Here is a 19,213-nt window from a genome sequence, read left to right on the forward strand (position 1 = left end):
TGTCAGAAACATGCAATTCTCTTCAGTTTTTCTTTTGCTTTATCCTAGTCAATATCCAGGCAATTGAAGTCCCCAATGATGAACATTTTGTGTGTTTTCAGACCTCCCAGAGCTGCAAGAAATGTTTCCCTGGCAATCTTCTCTTATCCAGGAAGTCTACTATAGCCACTATTAATGACCTTTATAACATCTAATAATTATTTTCTTTATAACAACAACTAATAATGACCACCTTTCCTTTTCTATTCTTAATATCAATCTGCATCACTTTTCTGTAGAAGCCAAGACATATCAGCTTGGATTTGACGGGGCCCATGACGGTGTATGCACGCGCAGTCGTAAGTGCCCCACAAGTTCCGGATTTCCGCATGTGATCTGAATGTGGAGCCAGGTGGTGTTGGAGTGCTTCTACCAATGTCACATTAAAAGAATGCGGACTGCTCCCCACACCAATTACCTCCCAGCTATCGATTGCTCACCCCCCCAATCCCCTGGGCCAACGCTTCCTCCCCCCTAACCACCTCCCTCTGGCCCGAGGCCCAACTACCCACACTTCCTCATTTACCTGAGGGCTGCTGCGATGCCAGTGGCAGCCTGATCTTCAATCGTGCTTCACTGGCAGCTCTGCGCAACTCGGTGGCTCCATGGAAATGCGGCTCGAGGCCCAATATCGAGGGTGTCTTGGGCCTCAACATTTATGGGCTCGTTTTGTACCAAATATGGGCGCCCTTGAATTTCTAACCCTCTGTGTCGCACAGTTTGACACCTTTAACAGTGAAAATACTTACCATAGTGCCACCTTCAGGACGAGCAGGTACTGAAGGTACATAAAAGGAGTTTTCAATGAAACGCTTGCTTTATGTTCCAAATTTACTGTACAATGAGTCAATCACCATGGGAATGCACATGGGCAAACAGTGCTAGGAAGTGAAGAAAAATATCCTGTAAGAAAAGCTGACTGGTTCTAATGCATATTGTGAACTTAGACTACACAATCCAATTTCAGCTCACAGTCACTTGTCCAAACAGAAATAGTGGGGCAGAAATTCAGGGTCCAGATAAGACCCGTTACCGCCGTTTTATGGCGGCCATGCGGCGGAATCTAGTGGCTACCGATTTCTGGTCGAATGGCGACCGCAAGCAGGGTTTTTTTTCTGGCAGTCCCCACTTCTGCCCCACTGCTGCCGAGTGGCCGTATCATTAGCGCATTCTCTGCCGGGACCACCTACCTCCGTCCATATTCAGCCAGAAAAATCGAATTCCCGCCGAGCGGTGCCCCGGCCAGCTTTTTCTGTCGATGCACCTTCTCTTCTCACTGCAAGCCCTGGCTGCGCGGCGGCCATTAAAGGCGAAGGCCCATTGCCGCAGCCGCCATTTTTTTTTTGCCAGCCGACTTCCATGTCGGCCAGACTATTGTGCCCCCAGGTTCGGCCAGGCCGCCAGCAAACAGCCGCTGACCGGGCCAAAACCTTCCCTGGTGGCCCAGTGGCCGATCCTAAATATTCACCAATTATCTCCCCTTTAATGCAGGGGAGATACGTGCTGATGCAGGCACGCAATGACGTCACCACCACTCCATCGCTGAGTGACAGCGGTGGCGAATCCGTCCCGCCCCCACTTCCGCTCCTCACCAGGACTCACCGCCGCCCTTCTGCCCCCATTATGACCAGCTTCCAGTCCGCTCCAAAAAAAAAAGGACAAACAGATGAAAATTGATTGCGAGCCCGCCTCATCGGACCTGACGGTAAAAACTTGTGAAAAATGTAATGTACGCCAGCTTTCTGGCGGGCATGAATTTCGGCCCCATCAAGTCCAAACTGATGCTTTGCAGAGAGGTTAAAGCCTTCAAATAAAAACCTTAATGAAGACATTCAAAGACACAAAAGAAAATTCATATATATTGGGCCTGAATTTGCAGTCAGAGGCTTCCCGCAGGCGGCTGTCTCTAAGGAAGGTAGTACAGGGGTCCCGGAAGGTAGTGCAGGGGTCCCCTGCGATCATCCCCCTGCAAAACAGATACACCGCTTTGGGTACTGTTGAGGGGGATGACTCATCAGGGGAGGGCAGCAGCAGCCAAGTTCATGGCACCGTAGGTGGCTCTGCTGCACAGGAGGGCAGGAAAACGAGTGGAAGAGCTATAGTGATAGGGAATTCAATTGTAAAGGGAATAGATGGACGTTTCTGCGGCCGCAACCGAGACTCCAGGATGGCATGTTGTCTCCCTGGTGCAAGGGTCAAGGAGGTCTCGGAGCGGGTGCAGGACATTCTGAAAAGGGAGGATGAACAGCCAGTTGTTGTGGTGCATATAGGTACCAATGATAGTGGTAAAAAACAGGATGAGGTCCTACAAGACAAATTTAGGGAGCTAGGAGCTAAATTAAAAAGTAGGACATCAAAAGTAGTAATCTCAGGATTGAGGAGTGGTGCAGAAGGGAGGGATTCAAATTCCTGGGACATTGGAACCGGTTCTGGGGTAGGTGGAACCAGTACAAACTGGACGGTCTGCACCTGGGCAGGATTGGAATCAATGTCCTCGGGGGAGTGTTTGCTAGTGCTGTTGGGGAGGAGTTAAACTAATATGGCAGGGGGATGGGAACCTATGCAGGGAGACAGAGGGAAATAGAATGGGGACAGAAGCAAAATATAGAAAGAAGAAAAGTAAAAGTGGAGGGCAGAGAAACCTAAGGCAAAAAGGGCCACATTACAGCAAAATTCTAAAGAGGCAAAATGTGTTAGAAAGATAAGCCTGAAGGCTCTGTGCCTCAATGCGAGGAGTATTCGGAATAAGGTGGACGAATTAACTTCGCAGAATTAACGGGTATGATGTAATTGGCATCACGGAGACATGACTCCAGGGTGACCAAGGCTGGGAACTCAACATGCAGGAGTATTCAACATTTAGGAAGAATAGACAGAAAGGAAAAGGAGGCAGGGTGGCATTGCTGGTTAAAGAGGAAATTAATGCAATAGTAAGAAGGGCCATTAGCTTGGATGATGTGGAATTGATATGGGTGGAGCTACGGAATACCAAGTGGCAGAAAATGCTATTGGGAGTTAAACAGCAGTAGTAAGGTTGGGGACAGCATCAAACAAGAAATTAGGGATGCATGCAATAAAGGTACAGCAGTTATCATGGGTGACTTTCATCTACATATTGATTGGGCTAACCAAACTGGTAGCAATGTAGTGGAAGAGGATTTCATGGAGTGCATTAGAGATGGATTTCTACACCAATATGTCGAGGAACCAACTTAGGGAGCTGACCATCCTAGACTGGGTGATGTTTAATGAGAAAGGACTAATTAGCAATCTTGTTGTGCAAGGCCCTTTGAGGAAGAGTGATCATAACATGGCAGAATTCTTTATTAAGATGGAGAGTGACACAGTTAATTCAGAAACTAGGGTCCTGAACTTAAGGAAAGGTAACTTCGATGGTATGAGGCGTGAATTTGCTTGAATAGACTGGCAAATGATACTTAAAGGGTTGACAGTGGATAGGCAATGGCAAATATTTAAAGATCACATGGATGAACTTCAACAATTATACATCCCTGTCTGGAATAAAAATACAACGGGGGAGGTGGCTCAACTGTGGCTAACAAGGGAAATTAAGGATAGTGTTAACTCCAAGGAAGAGGCATATAAATTGGCCAGAAAAAGCAGCAAACTTGAGGACTGGGAGAAATTTAGAATTCAGCAGAGGAGGACAAAGGGTTTAATTAAGAGGGGGAAAATAGAGTACGAGAAGAAGCTTGCCGGGAACATAAAAACTGACTGCGAAAGCTTCTATAGATATGTGAAGAGAAAAAGATTAGTGAAGACAATCGTAGGGTCCTTGCAGTCGGATTGAGGTGAATTTATAATGGGGAACAAAGAAATGGCAGACCAATTGAACAAGTACTTTAGTTCTGTCTTCACAAAGGAAGACACAAATAACCTTCCGAAAGGACGAGGGGACAGAGGGCCTAGTGAGAAGAAGGAACTCAAGGATATCCTTATTAGGCGAGAAATTATGTTAGGGAATATTGATGGGATTGAAGGCCGATAAATCCCCGGGGCCTGATAGTCTGCATCCCAGAGTACTGAAGGAAGTGGCCCTAGAAATAGTGGATGCATTGGTGATCATTTTCCAACAGTTTATCAACTCTGGACCAGTTCCTATGGACTGGAGGGTAGCTTAATGTGACACCACTTTTTAAAAAGGGAGGGAGAGAGAAAGCGGATAATTATAGACCGGCTCATCTGACATCAGTAGTGGGGAAAATGTTGGAATCAATTATTAAGGATGAAATAGCAGCGCATTTGGAAAGCAGTGACAGGATCGGTCCAAGTCAGCATGGATTTATGAAGGGGAAATCATGCTTGACAAATCTTCTGGAATTTTTTGAGGATGTAACTAGTAGAGTGGACAAGGGAGAACTTTCAAAAGGCTTTTGACAAGGCCCCACACAAGAGATTGGTGTGCAAAATCAAAGCACATGGTATTGGGGGTAATATACTGACGTGGATAGAGAACTGGTTGGCAGACAGGAAGCAGAGAGTCGGGATAAACGGGTTCTTTTCAGAATGGCAGGCAGTGACTAGTGGAGTTCCACAGGGCTCAGTGCTGGGACCCCAGCTCTTTACAATATACATCAATAATTTAGATGAAGGAATTGAGTGTAATATCTCCAAGTTTGCAGATGACACTAAACTGGGTGGCGGTGTGAGCTGTGAGGGGGATGCTAAAAGGCAGCAGGGTGACTTGGACAGATTAGGTGAGCGGGCAAATGCATGGCAGATGCAGTATAATGTGGATAAGTGTGAGGTTATCCACTTTGGGGGCAAAAACACGAAGACAGAATATTATCTGAATGGCGGCAGATTAGGAAAAGGGAAGGTGCAACGAGACCTGGGTGTCATGGTTCATCAGTCATTTAAAGTTGGCATGCAGGTACAGCAGGTGGTGAAGAAGGCAAATGGCATGTTGGCCTTCATAGCTAGGGTATTTGAGTATAGGAGCAGGGAGGTCTTACTGCAGTTGTACAGGGCCTTGGTGAGGCCTCATCTGGAATATTGTTTTCAGTTTTGGTCTCCTAATCTGAGGAAGGACGTTCTTGCTATTGAGGGAATGCAGCAAAGGTTCACCAGACTGATTCCTGGGATGGCAGGACTAACACATGAGGAGAGACTGGATCAACTGGGCCTTTATACATTGGAGTTTAGAAGGATGAGAGGGGATTTCATAGAAACATATCAGATTCTGACGGGTCTGGACAGGTTAGATGCGGGAAGAATGTTCCCAATGTTGGGGAAGTCCAGAACCAGGGGACATAGTCTTAGGATAAGGGGTAGGCCAATTAGGACTGAGATGAGGAGAAACTTCTTCACTCAGAGAGTTGTTAACCTGTGGAATTCCCTGCCGCAGAGAGTTGTTGATGCCAGTTCATTGGATATATTCAAGAGGGAGTTAGATGTGGCCCATACGGCGAAAGGGATCAAGGGGTATGGAGAGAAAGCAGGAAAAAGGGGTACTGAGGGAATGATCAGCCATGATCTTATTGAATGGTGGTGCAGGCTCGAAGGGCCGAATGGCCTACTCCTGCATCTATTTTCTATCTTTCTACGTAAACCGCAACAATTCTACGCACCTACCTGATCGTCCTGGATCAACAGAGACTTGCACTCCTGGGCCTCTACATGCAGGCAAACGTCGAGCCCCACATATCTTAGGGGTGCAGGCAGTTCCGAAGCGTCCCAGCGATCACTTGGGCCGGCTCAATCAATCAGAAAGGGGATTCCCATTATGGGGATTCCATTTACGTATGGAATCCCCATAAGTTTAATAGGAATCACCCAAAAAATACATTTTTACAGTACTGAACTTTTTAAAATCATTATACGTTTCAAATGAATTAAAATGCAATTTTATTAAACATTTAAAACAAAGATGTAATTTTTTGAAAAAATAAAGTTAAATATTTTTTATGGAGCCAAAAATAACACAATCTTATTTTGCAGGTTTTTGCATGTTAAAATGATTTTTTTAAAATGTATTTTAATGTTTATTTTCACCCTTATGCTGGTAAAAAGAAGGCCTTATGCCTACTTTTACCAGGTGTAAGCATTTCATGGACATTGGCTGGGCAATAGTTGGGCAAATAGCCCACCTCTCCGCCAGTTACTGTCCATTTCCTGCGCGTGCGGAGAATCTGTTAAGATTCTTGACAGATCGCAAGTTGCAGGTTTTCGCGCATGAGCAGCCCATGTGTAAACTCGGAACTTGTGAGGCACTTACGTGCGTACGCGCTGCGTATGCGGTCATGGGCCCCGGAAAATCAGAATTTTCTTATTTTATTTCATAGAATCATAGAAATTTATAGCACGGAAGGAGGCCATTTCGACTCATCGTGTCTGCGTCGGCCAGCCTAATCCCACTTTCCAGCTCTTGGTCGGTAGCCCTGTCGGTTACAGCACTTTAAGTGCACATCCAAGTATCTTTTAAATGTGGTGAGGGTTTCTGCCTCTACCATCCTTTCAGGCAGTGAGTTCCAGACCTCCACCACCCTCTGGGTGAAGAAATTTCCCCTCGTATCTCCTCTAAACCTCCCCCAAATCACTTTAAATCTATGCCCCCTGGTTGTTGACCACTCTGCCAAGGGAAACAGGTCCTTCCTATCCACTCTATCCAGGCCCCTCATCATTTTATACACTTCATTTTATACACTTCAATCAGGTCTCCAGTGCAATCACATCTTTCCTGTAATGTAGTGACCAGAACTGCACACAGTACTCCAGCTGCGGCCTACAGTTCATGCATAACCTCCCTGCTCTTGTATTCCATGCCTCAACTTATAAAGGAAAGTATTCCATATGCGTTCTTCACCACCTTAATTACCTGGCCTACCTTCAGGGATCTGTGGACCTGCACTCCAAGGTCCCTTTGTTCCTCTACACTCTTCGTGTACCATTTAATGTGTATTCCCTTGCCTTGTTCGACCTCCCCAAATGCATGACCTCACACTTATCTGGATTGAATTCCATTTGCCACTGTTCTGCCCACCTAACCAGTACATTGATATCTTCCTGCAACCCGCAGCTTTTTTCATCATTATCAACTTCACGGCCTATTTTTGTGTCATCTGCAAACTTCTTAATTATGCCCCCAACATTTAAGTCCAAGTCATTGATATATATCACAAAAAGCAAGGGACCCAGCATTGAGCCCTGCGGAACCCCACTGGATACAGCCTTTCAGTGTCAAAAATACCCATCAACCATTACCCTTTGCTTCCTGCCTCCGAGCCAATTTTAGATCCAACTTGCCACTTTGCCCTGGATCCCATGGCTATTAATTTCGTGACCAGTCTGCATTGTGGGACCTTAAGAAAAGCTTTGCTAAAATCCATATACACTATATCATATGCACTGCCCTCATCGACCCTCCTGGTTACCTCCTCGAAAAATTCAATCAAGTTCGTCAGATATAACCTTCCCTTGACAAATCCATGCTGACTGTCCTTGATAATTTTCCCACTACCGAGGTTAGGCTGACTGGCCTGTAATTACTCAGTCTATCCCTTTCTCCCTTTTTAAACAAGAGTAGTGGGGGTAGTGTGCTGACGTGGATTGAGAACTGGTTGTCCGACAGGAAGCAAAGAGTAGGAGTAAATGGGTACTTTTCAGAATGGCAGGCAGTGACTAGTGGGGTACTGCAAGGTTCTGTGCTGGGGCCCCAGCTGTTTACATTGTACATTAATGATTTAGACGAGGGGATTAAATGTAGTATCTCCAAATTTGCGGATGACACTAAGTTGGGTGGCAGTGTAAGCTGCGAGGAGGATGCTATGAGGCTGCAGAGTGACTTGGATAGGTTAGGTGGGTGGGCAAATGCATGGCAGATGAAGTATAATGTGGATAAATGTGAGGTTATCCACTTTGGTGGTAAAAACAGAGAGACAGACTATTATCTGAATGGTGACAGATTAGGAAAAGGGGAGGTGCAACGAGACCTGGGTGTCATGGTACATCAGTCATTGAAGGTTGGCATGCAGGTACAGCAGGCGGTTAAGAAAGCAAATGGCATGTTGGCCTTCATAGCGAGGGGCTTTGAGTACAGGGCAGGAAGGTGTTGCTACAGTTGTACAGGGCCTTGGTGAGGCCACACCTGGAGTATTGTGTACAGTTTTGGTCTCCTAACTTGAGGAAGGACATTCTTGCTATTGAGGGAGTGCAGCGAAGATTCACCAGACTGATTCCCGGGATGGTGGGACTGACCTATCAAGAAAGACTGGATCAACTGGGCTTGTATTCACTGGAGTTCAGAAGAATGAGAGGGGACCTCATAGAAACGTTTAAAATTCTGACGGGTTGAGACAGGTTGGATGCAGGAAGAATGTTCCCAATGTTGGGGAAGTCCAGAACCAGGGGTCACAGTCTAAGGATAAGGGGTAAGCCATTTAGGACCGAGATGAGGAGAAACTTCTTCACCCAGAGAGTGGTGAACCTGTGGAATTCTCTACCACAGAAAGTTGTTGAGGCCAATTCACTAAATATATTCAAAAGGGAGTTAGATGAAGTCCTTACTACTCAGGGGATCAAGGGGTATGGTGAGAAAGCAGGAATGGGGTACTGAAGTTGCATGTTCAGACATGAACTCATTGAATGGCGGTGCAGGCTAGAAGGGCTGAATGGCCTACTCCTGCACCTATTTTCTATGTTTCTATTAGCAGTCCTCCAGTCCTCTGGCACCGCACCTGTAGCCAGAGAGAACTGCAAAATGATGGTCAAAGCCTCTGTTTCGACCCTTATTTTGGACATTCGAAATTTCCAAGAAAGAAAATGGCAGATTTATTTTTAAGAAAGCAGTTGAGCGATTTATGGAAACTGGCCAGATTGTGTAATCTCAGGGTGAACTATAAAATGGCACATATTGTGTGTCATAAGTGTGACACCTTTACATTGAAAAGGCCCATCACAGAACCCACTTACAGGAGTGACCGGTACATATAATCAGTTTTCAATTTAACCACATGCACTGAAGATATATTAGATATTTTAAAAAGTATGTTTAGCATGCACAGACTTCACACCAATTGCTACATGTGGAAAACAATTTAAAATGCTGAGTTCTTATGCGATGCAGTCAGAAATTGGCTGACACATTCTCGCCTGCAAAGTTCCCGAGAATAATTAAACTCTGGACATGAGCCCTGGCCTTAGTAATCATACTTAAATGAGAAACTAAAAGAGAAAACAACCCAGTCTGACCTGTTATTGCCTTAGCATTGATTTCATGAATGCAGAACAATTACATCTTGAAGGGACATGTCTGCACTTCAGCAACAGAATAATGCATATGCATTGCAAGGTGTAATTGGCTTGTCCTTATGAAACAATGTCATCTGACTTACAGTGCTATGGAATTTTCACTTTTTTCCCACCTTTTTTCCACCTTATAAAGTTAGCCAAAATTATGTTGAAAACTTACAAAATAGTTCTCATTCCCAGAAATTGCTAGATTCAATCATTTTTTGGTTGTTTTTTCATGTCCTGTTCATTGCAGTCAACATTTCTCTGCCACCTCTTTTATGCCATTAAGGGGAATCTTGTAACACTTTGTAAATCTTCAGAAACTTTTTTTTTCACACTACTGGAGTAATTTGATGAATTGCGCTCCCACTGTGGATTTTTTCCCCGTCAGGAGTGCATGTTGGGAATTTGGGTCATCGGATTGTATGGGAGCACAAATTTGTCAAAATTTGCCTTTTAAAAAATTATGATCTCAGCCTTTTGTAGTTGGAAGAACAGATTGGGTTTTTTTTAAGCCAAAAAGGCATATTTATGCCTGATAACGTATTTGGCGAGAATAAACAATGCAACTTTTGACAAACACTGTTGCCATTTAGCTCCAACAGCATTAACGTTCATTAGTAAAGGTGAAATAAATCATTTCCATTCATTGAGTGTAGATTTCAATAATTTGTGGTGTCTCAACTTACTGCCAAGATCTTGACATCAGAATATGCAGTTTATCTCGCTGAGCAGTAAATGTATGCAAATCAGAAGGGCATTTAACCTATATGCCTGGCAGAGTTCATGCGACGTTGCTCAAGGTGAGCTGGAGGATACACTATTTTGCCATTCCAGTGACTACATAAACAGAATCCCCAGGCAAATTTCATTGTCCATAGCAAAATGAAAGGTAAATTTAAAATAAAAAACTCAAAGGGGCCGAAATTGCCCCGCACTAGGATTGCAGCACATAATTTGAATTGTAGGATGTTTTTGAGTTATAAAACTAAATGATGGGCAGATTTGAGCGACTCACACCACAGCATCATTATTGATGCCATCTTTTACCACAACACTCGAGTCTTGCACCACATCACCCACAGTAGCCAAAAAGCTGTAACTACAGTAAAACGCAATGTTGACATAAAGATTTTCTGTTTTAAAATTGTTAATGCTCTGCTAAGGCTTTATTTCCCCCATCATAAATTACATAACACAGTGACATAAAATGGTGACTACAGGGTGTAGGTGTTCTGGAAATTAATATATGCCCGATGCGGGTGTGTCAGCCATGGCTCAGTAGTAGCACTGTCTCCTCTGAGTCAGAAGTTTGTGGGTTTAAGTCCCACTCCAGAGACTTGAGCATATAATCCAGGCAGTCCAGAGGGAATTTTCAGAAGTGCTGATTTTCAGATAATACGTTACACCAAGGCCCCGTCTGCACTCTTATGGGCCGAAATTGCCCTCCAACCGAAAGGAGGCGCTATCACCAATCTTGAATATTTTTCTCCACCCCAATCCATAGGGCGGAGAGTCGAGTGAAATTCAGCTCTTTGATTTTTTTTCCGTTTGGGGCGGCTGCAGGGCAGAAGTACCCTTGGAGCGGACGTCGCTCGGAGTCATTAGCGCTGTGCTAATGACATCAGAACGATGCGGATGTGTCACAACGTCCCTCCCCTTCAGTTAAACGCGCCGCCCAGCCACACACAAGCTGTCGGGAGCCCCGAGCAGCGGCCAATCCCCTTCCGCGGAGCAATTTCCCACACGGGGCGGAAAGGGGTCGTTGCCGGTCGGTGGGTGGGGGGAGGTTCCCGACGGGGGGGGGGGCGTGGGGGCAGCAACATGGGCGCCGTGGTAATGATCACCGCTGGAAAAAAATGGAGGGCAATTTCATAAATGTTGGTGACTCCACACCAACTAGGCCGTGGCCACCTCTCTGAGGTTGTCATAGCTCTTTTTAAAAAAAAAAGGGGGCAATTTTGGCCCGTTGGTGTCCTGGGCAGCATTTATCTAAATAAAATTAAAAGAGATGATCTGGTCATTTACTAAACTGCCGTTTGTGGGAGCTTGCTGTGCGCAAATTGGTTGACGCATTTCCTACATTACAACAGTGACTAATAGAAAAGTAATTCATTGGCTGTCAAGTGCTTTGGGACGTCTTGAGGACGTGAAGTGCACTATATAAATTCAAGTCCTTTTATTCCTTCTATTAATTTGCAGATCGATAGTGTTTTTTCCCGTGGATATTAAATTCACTGTATTTGGACAAAAATTAGTTTCCGGACTTTGAAAAGTATTTTCCAATCAGAATATGCAGTATCTTCATAAACTATGTATGGGAATGTACACTCTCATAAAATGTGTGTCATTGTACCTCAACATACAAATATCTCATTGAATATCTATCTGAATATAAGTAACATAGTAACAGTTTCAGCAAGGAGAGGACCTTTGATCCATCGGGCTCACTGTATTCTCTTGGTACATTTCTAATAACCTTAATTGCCATTTGTTAACAACAATAGGTCTGGCTCCTTCTTGGAACCTGTGATGGTTTCTTGTTCCACTATCTGTGCTGGTAATCTGTTTTGTGTTGTTAATCATACAAGGGCTTCATAAAATATGTGTGAATGTGCATGTGTATGTATAATAGCTTCATAATATGTATGTGTGAATGTAATAAGGATAAAAGCGATGTCAGTCCCATTAATATGTTTTCTTTTAACAAAATAGTCAAAACTATGTCATTGTCTTTTTCTAGATGGGAAGGTCAGGGTGAACAAGAAGTGGGCAGATGTCAGGAAACGGGCCAAGTCCACGTAAAGGTTGATCCCAAGTACTACAGACCCACTGAAGTGGTAAGATCATTTTAAAATCAATTGAAAGGTAACCTGCTTCTGTTCATGTGAATTGCTTTATTTGACTGTTTGTTTCTAAAATTACCTATTATATCATCTAAAATTGTAACTTTCTTCAGAAATACTATGCCAGTGGTGTTAGAAGCATCTCTAATAGTTGGTAATATACCTTCACTGATACTAAAATGGATTATTTGGTGGTTTACTCTTGTTTCTGACTATTAAAGTTGCTGTAGCCAATTTATTGTGCCTCTTTGGACGTGTATTCAAGTTGGTAGCATAAACGTTCATTGTTTATAATTCAGCTCTTAATTTCTCCTTGAGAGAATTTCTTCCAAATTTGCATTTTTATTTGTTTTTGCTTTGACCAATTTACTTTTCTAAGTTGAATTCCATAAGAGATCATTGGGTAACTTGAGCCATATTTATACTTCTTTGTGTCAAGTCCACAAAAAGCAGGGCCAATTACTGCTACACCAGCCAACTCCCAATCATCAGCAAACTGACGGAAGAAATCATCCAGAGTGCTATCAAGTGGCACTTACTCACCAATAACTTGCTCACCGATACTCCGTTTGGGTTCTGCCAGAACCACCTGGCGCCAGACCTCATTACAGCCTGTTCCAAACATGAACAAAAGAGCTGAATGCCAGAAGTGAGGTGAGAGTGACTCAGGTTATGCATATGTACTAGGGTCTGTGGATTCTGGAGGAGCTGGTCCACCCAGTATGTGCACACTCTGTTTCACTTGGCTGCATATATTTACTGCTATTTACGAGAGTCGGACTACTGGCCTGAAGTGTTGAAGTGGTGCCAGTAAGTAGGTACAGGGTATTTCAATATGAATTGTGTTCGTTTGACTTGATTAGATCTTGACGAATTTTCTCTACCTGAAATGTTATCCAGAACTATGACAGCTACTCTTTTTATTGTGTTTTTCAAATTTATGCGAAAGGGCATAAACTTATTGTCAAAATGATAGTACAATGTAGACATATGTAACTAGCTGCTGGGAGGCCGGCAGATATGATCCAAGCAACTCACCTGTTTTTTCCTGCGTTGTTTTCCCTCTGTTGCAACTTCCACCAGAGAAAAACCTAGGGGGCCAAATTGGGCTTTGTAGGTATGTTTTGGGGGCGCTAGAGGGCACCTTAGTAATCCAAAATGGCATCCGCGGTGCGCGGACACTCCTAGCGCGAAGCGAGCCGGACGCCATGTTGGTAAAGGGGTTAGTGTGCCCGCAGTTAACCGAGGCTGGAAGTTTACAGAGCAGACAAATCATGATGTCAATCAGCGTGCACTGCCATTTTGGAGCTCTTAACCTCGCACAGCTGAACACTATGTGAAGCAGCATGAAGCAGCACCCCCCCACCAGTGCTATTTAAAGGGCTCATCAACTACTTACAGGTTAGTTGCTGGTTAATTTCTTCCGGCTGTTCCTACAATTCTACAAGCTTTTGGTGCTTTCAAGTTTCAACGGTCTGCAGGGAGTGGTGTGGCAGGTGCTGAAGGAATCTTTGCTGACTCCAAGGCTTCTGCACGAACCATTTGCTCCCAGACACTGGTGTACGAGTAGGGTTTCCTCTTGGAATTGAGCATGACTGGGAGAATGAGCAGAGGCCACACAAAGCAGGACAAACTGCTAGAAGAGGGAGGAGGAGGAGCGGGAGAAGAGCTCTCAGCAGGGTGTTCAGGAAGAAATTCTCCTACTTGAACCTCAGCGATGACCAATGTTTGAGACGTCTGCACTTCACTAAGGAGTCATCACCAAAATCTGCCAACTATTGCGGCCACAACTCCAACCTCAGTGCAGGACAAGGACTCCATTGCCAGTGGCTGTGAAAGTGACTGTGGCTAAGAACTTTTATGTGTCTGGCTCCTTCCAGGCTTGTGCTGGAGATATTGGCAACATATCACAGTTTGCAGTGCACTGTTGGATAAGGGAGGCTCTCTGTTCAAAGAGAAGTAACTTCCATTTCATTCCCTCTTGCCAGAGAGAAGCAGGCAGAGTGAGCAAGAGGGTTTGCAAGAATTGCAGGCTTCCCCATGATGCAGTGTGCCATTGCCTGCATGCACATTGCTTTGTTTGAGCGCCTTATATCAACTCTGCCATGTATTTGAACTGAAAGGGATTCGACTCCCTCAAAGTGAAGTGTGTGACGATAGGCAGCGCATCATGCAGGTCAATGCCCGGTATCCTCACAGTATCACGGTGCATTAATTCTGCTGCACTCCGCTGTGCCAAGGGTATTTCAACCACCACGGCAAACCAAAAGGGTGGCTACTGGGCGACAAAGCCTATCTGCTGACGACATGGCACATGACGCCGATTCACATTCCACAGACACGTGTGCAGCATGCATACAATGAGAGCCATGCTGCCACAAGAAATCTGATAGAGCAGACCATTGGCGTGCTGAAACAACAGTTCCGCAGGCTGTCTGCTCTGGAAAAGCCTTGAAGTATTTGCTGAGCGGGACTCAAGATTTGTGGTAGAATGCTGCACAACCTTGCCATCATGAGCGAATAGTCCTTACCACCACCTATCAGGCGAGCAGCTGAGGAGCAAGAGCACCTGGAAGAAAAGGAGGAAGTTGAAGAGGAAGGGAGGCTGCATCCTAGACAGCCCATTGCTGCCCGGCGCTGTAGGTGAAGAACAAATTTAAGTGCAAAACCACCAACCACAACCCCAATTCCTCATTCACCAACCGTCCCATGCCTTACCTTACCTCTGCCACAATGCAAAAATAAAAGCCAACACAAAATACATATTCCAAACCAAATTTATTAATTAAATCATGCCATATTGCATACAAACTTAAACTAATCACCCATGTGCATTCCCTTAGTGGCTGTCATCCATCTGTCTTTGCCTGTCTTAATGCTCCTACAAAGTGCTATCCCAGTGGCTGCAGCATGGCTAGTGGAAGGCTGCTAACTTTCAGTGGAGGTGACTGCAGATGGCCTTGCAGGACGATCTCGAGCAGCTCTGGGCCTCGAAGGCCCGGCTTTAGACTGCACCATAAAAACATAAGAATTAGGAGCAGGAGTAGGCCATATGGCGCCTTGAGCCTGCTCCATCAGTTAGTACGACCATGGCTGATCTGATCATGGACTCAGGTCCACATCCCTGCCCGCTCCCCAGAACCCCTTATTTCCTTATCGGTTAAGAAACTGTCTATCTCTGTCTTAAATTTATTCAATGACCCAGCTTCCACAGCTCTCTGAGACAGCGAATTCCACAGATTTACAACCCTCTGAGAGAAGAAATTCCTCCTCATCTCAGTTTTAAATGGGCGACCCCTTATTCTAAGATTATGCCCCCTAGTTCTAGTCTCCCCCATCAGTGGAAACATCCTCTCTGCATCCACCTTGTCAAGCCCCCTTATAATCTTATATGTTTCGATAGGATCACCTCTCATTCTTCTGAATTCCAATGAGTAGAGGCCCAACCTCCTCAACCTTTCCTCATAAGTCAACCCCCTCATCTCCGGAATCAACCTAGTGAACCTTCTCTGAACTGCCTCCAAAGCAAATATGGAAACCAAAACTGTATGCAGTATTCCAGGGTATTGGCCTCACCAATACCCTGCACAACTGTCGCAAGACTTGGCTGCTTTTATACTCCATCCCCTTTGCAATAAAGGCTAAAATTCCATTGGCCTTCCTGATCACTTCTTGTACCTGCATACTAACCTTTTGTGTTTCATGCACCAGGACCCCAGGTCCTGCTACACTGCAGCACTTGGCAATTTTTCTCCATTTAAATAATAACTTATTCTTCGATTTTTTTTTTCTGCCAAAGTGCATGACCTCACACTTTCCAACATTATACTCCATCTGCCAAATTTTTGACAGTCACTTAGCCTGTCTATATCCCTTTGCAGGTTTTTTTGTGTCCTCCTCACACATTGCTTTTCCTTCCATCTTTGTGTCGTCAGCAAACTTGGCTACGTTATACTCGGTCCCTTCTTCCAAGTCGTTATTATAGATTGTAAATAGTTGGGGTTCCAGCACTAATCCCTGCGGCACCCCACTAGTTACTGATTGCCAACCCGAGAATGAACCATTTATCCCGACTCTCTGTTTTCTGTTCGTTAGCCAATCCTCTATCCATGCAAATATATTACCCCCAACCCCGTGAACTTTTATTTTGTGCAGTAATCTTTTATGTGGCACCTTGTCAAATGCCTTCTGGAAGTCCAAATACACCACATCCACTGGTTCCCCTTTATCCATCCTGTTCATTACATCCTCAAAAGAATTCCAGCAAATTTGTCAAACATGACTTCCCCTTCATAAATTCATGCTGACTCTGCCTGACTGAATTATGCTTTTCCAAATGTCCTGCTACTGCTTCTTTAATAATGGACTCCAGCATTTTCCCAACCACAGATGTTAAGCTAACTGGTCTATAGTTTCCTGCTTTTTGTCTGCCGCCTTTTTTAAATAGGGGCGTTACATTTGCAGTTTTCCAATTTGCTGGGACTTCCCCAGAATCCAGGGGATTTTGGTAACTTGCAATCAATGCAACCACTGTCCCTGCCGCTACTTCTCTTAAGACCTTAGGATGCAAGCCACCAAGTCCAGGGGATTTTATCCGCCTTTAGTCCCATTATCTTACTGAGTACCACCTCCTTAGTGATTGTGATTGTGTTAAGTTCTACCTCCCCCCCCACTTTATAGCCCCTTGACAAACCATCTCGGCATGGGCGGCAGCAGTCTGGACTGGATGCTGACGGGTAACAGCAAGAGAGGCAGGCGGGGTGGGATAACAAATGCTGTCATCCTGAGAGAGGACAGCAGGTTCATGCTCCATGGAACCACTGTTGCTTCCCCAGGCTGGAGTTTCAGTAATCATAGTAATTAACCTGTTGGAGGACAGATTACTGAACTGCTGTCGCACCCTGGAAGCCTCTTTGAATACTGGTATCCAGAGCCATGATGACAACAGTCTGAGCTTCCACTGCAGAACTCAGACTTTGGGCGGATGCTGCTTGTGTTGTAATGGAAGCTGAGACATCGGTCATTAGATGCTGCATCATAAGAACATAAGAATTAGGAACAGGAGTAGGCTATCTAGCCCCTCGAGCCTGCTCCGCCACTCAACAAGATCATGGCTGATCTGGCCATGGACTCAGCTCCACTTACCCGCCTGCTCCCCATAACCCTTAATTCCCTTATTGGTTAAAAATCTATCTATCTATGATTTGAATACATTCAATGAGCTAGCCTCAACTGCTTCCCTGGGCAGAGAATTCCATAGATTCACAACCCTCTGGGAGAAAAAATTCCTCTCAACTCTGTTTTAAATTGGCTCCCCCCATATTTTGAGGCTGTGCCCCCTAGTTCTAGTCTCCCCGACCAGTGGAAGCAACCTCTCTGCCTCTATCTTGTCTATCCCTTTCATTATTTTAAATGTTTCTATAAGATCACCCCTCATCCTTCTGAACTCCAACGAGTAAAGACCCAGTCTACTCAATCTATCATCATAAGGTAACCCCCTCATCTCCGGAATCAGCCTAATGAATCGTCTCTGTACCCCCTCCAGAGCTACTATATTCTTCTTTAAGTAAGGTGACCAAAACTGCACACAGTACTCCAGGTGCGGCCTCACCAATACCCTGTACAGTTGCAGCAGGACCTCCCTGCTTTTGTACTCCATCCCTCTCGCAATGAAGGCCAACATTCCATTCGCCTTCCTGATTACCTGCTACACCTGCAAACTAACTTTTTGGGATTCATGCACAAGAACCCCCAGGTCCCTCTGCACCACAGCATGTTGTAATTTCTCCCCATTCAAATAATATTCCCTTTTACTGTTTTTTTTTCCCAAGGTGGATGACCTCACATTTTCCGACATTGTACTCCATCTGCCAAACCTTAGCCCATTCGCTTAACCTATCTAAATCTCTTTGCAGCCTCTCTGTGTCCTCTACACAACCCGCTTTCCCACTAATTTTTGTGTCATCTGCAAATTTTGTTACACTACACTCTGTGCCCTCTTCCAGGTCATCTATGTATATTGTAAACAGTTGTGGTCCCAGCAGCGATCCTTGTGGCACACCACTAACCATCAATTTCCAACCCGAATCATGGTTGGTTTAACAAATGTGTTGATGGAGTTGGCCACCAGTTCCATGCTGGACAGGATGGTCACCAAGCTCTGTGCAAAGCCCTGTGCCAAGTTGGTGCCGGAGTCCTCCATGCTCCTTGACATTGAATGTATGCTTTCTGGCAGGCTTCCCAATGCGCCAAGCATTTCGGTGTGTAGACCCAATCGGCCTTTATCTGAAGCCTGGTCCATTGAAGTCCGCGTCTGAGTCCTCTGCAGCAGAATTCGTGTGTGACCTCACTTCTAGCGAGTTGGCCCTTGCGCTATCCTTGCTCCCTGCCCTGGCTGCAACCCACTTGTGCCAACTGTCTCACCATATGCAGATCCCGCCTCGATGCTATCCTTGCAATACAGTATCAATATGTGAGCTAGTGGCTGTGAGGGCAAAATTGAGTGATGGTGTGTTTTCATCATCACTGTCTTCTTGGTCTTCCTCCACTGCTTGGGCAGGTTGCAGTTCTTGGGTATCTGAAAGTGGCTGAGGTTGTAGAGAGGAGAAAGTAAGAAGTGCATGCTTATACCAACTGCAGCTTCTCAGTCAGAAGAGATTATGAGTTGAGGGGAAAATGGAATGTGGAAAGTAAGATTAGGTATGAAGATAGTATCGTCTTCAGTGGATTCCCTGCCAGTGGTCACGGCCCCAGCCCTTCCCATAATGACCAGCACCATCTCCTCCATGGGGATTAGAACATGAAGGCATATCTCTCTCCCTCCAGTTAGTTCCTGCTGTCTCCAGTTTTGCACCACCTCCTGTCACATAGAGGGAAACGTGTCAGTGAGTGTCGTGTAATATGCTTGGGTGATGTGGGTGATGTGGCTGTCGTGGTTGAATAGCTGGCAGTGTGTGCAAGCTGTGAGATATGGGTGTGAGGCTTGCAACAGTGCTGTGTGTTGAGCTGTGGGTGAGGTGAAGCATATGAATGTTAGATATGAGTCCTGATTAATTGAGATTGTTGGTAGCTGAGTG

At 45.1% G+C, this 19,213-nt stretch overlaps 1 protein-coding gene across 1 annotated transcript in view; it reads left to right on the forward strand.

The window, feature by feature from the left end:
• Window positions 1–19,213, forward strand: part of gmds (GDP-mannose 4,6-dehydratase) — a 785,829-nt gene that overhangs the window by 679,074 nt on the left and 87,542 nt on the right. The window contains exon 9 of the mRNA XM_070879821.1: window positions 12,035–12,131. Within this exon, the coding sequence (XP_070735922.1) occupies window positions 12,035–12,131 (97 nt within the window). The remainder of the gene's footprint in view (window positions 1–12,034; window positions 12,132–19,213) is intronic.

This window comes from Pristiophorus japonicus, chromosome 5, assembly GCF_044704955.1.
Source record: "Pristiophorus japonicus isolate sPriJap1 chromosome 5, sPriJap1.hap1, whole genome shotgun sequence".
NCBI classification, from domain to species: domain Eukaryota; kingdom Metazoa; phylum Chordata; class Chondrichthyes; family Pristiophoridae; genus Pristiophorus; species Pristiophorus japonicus.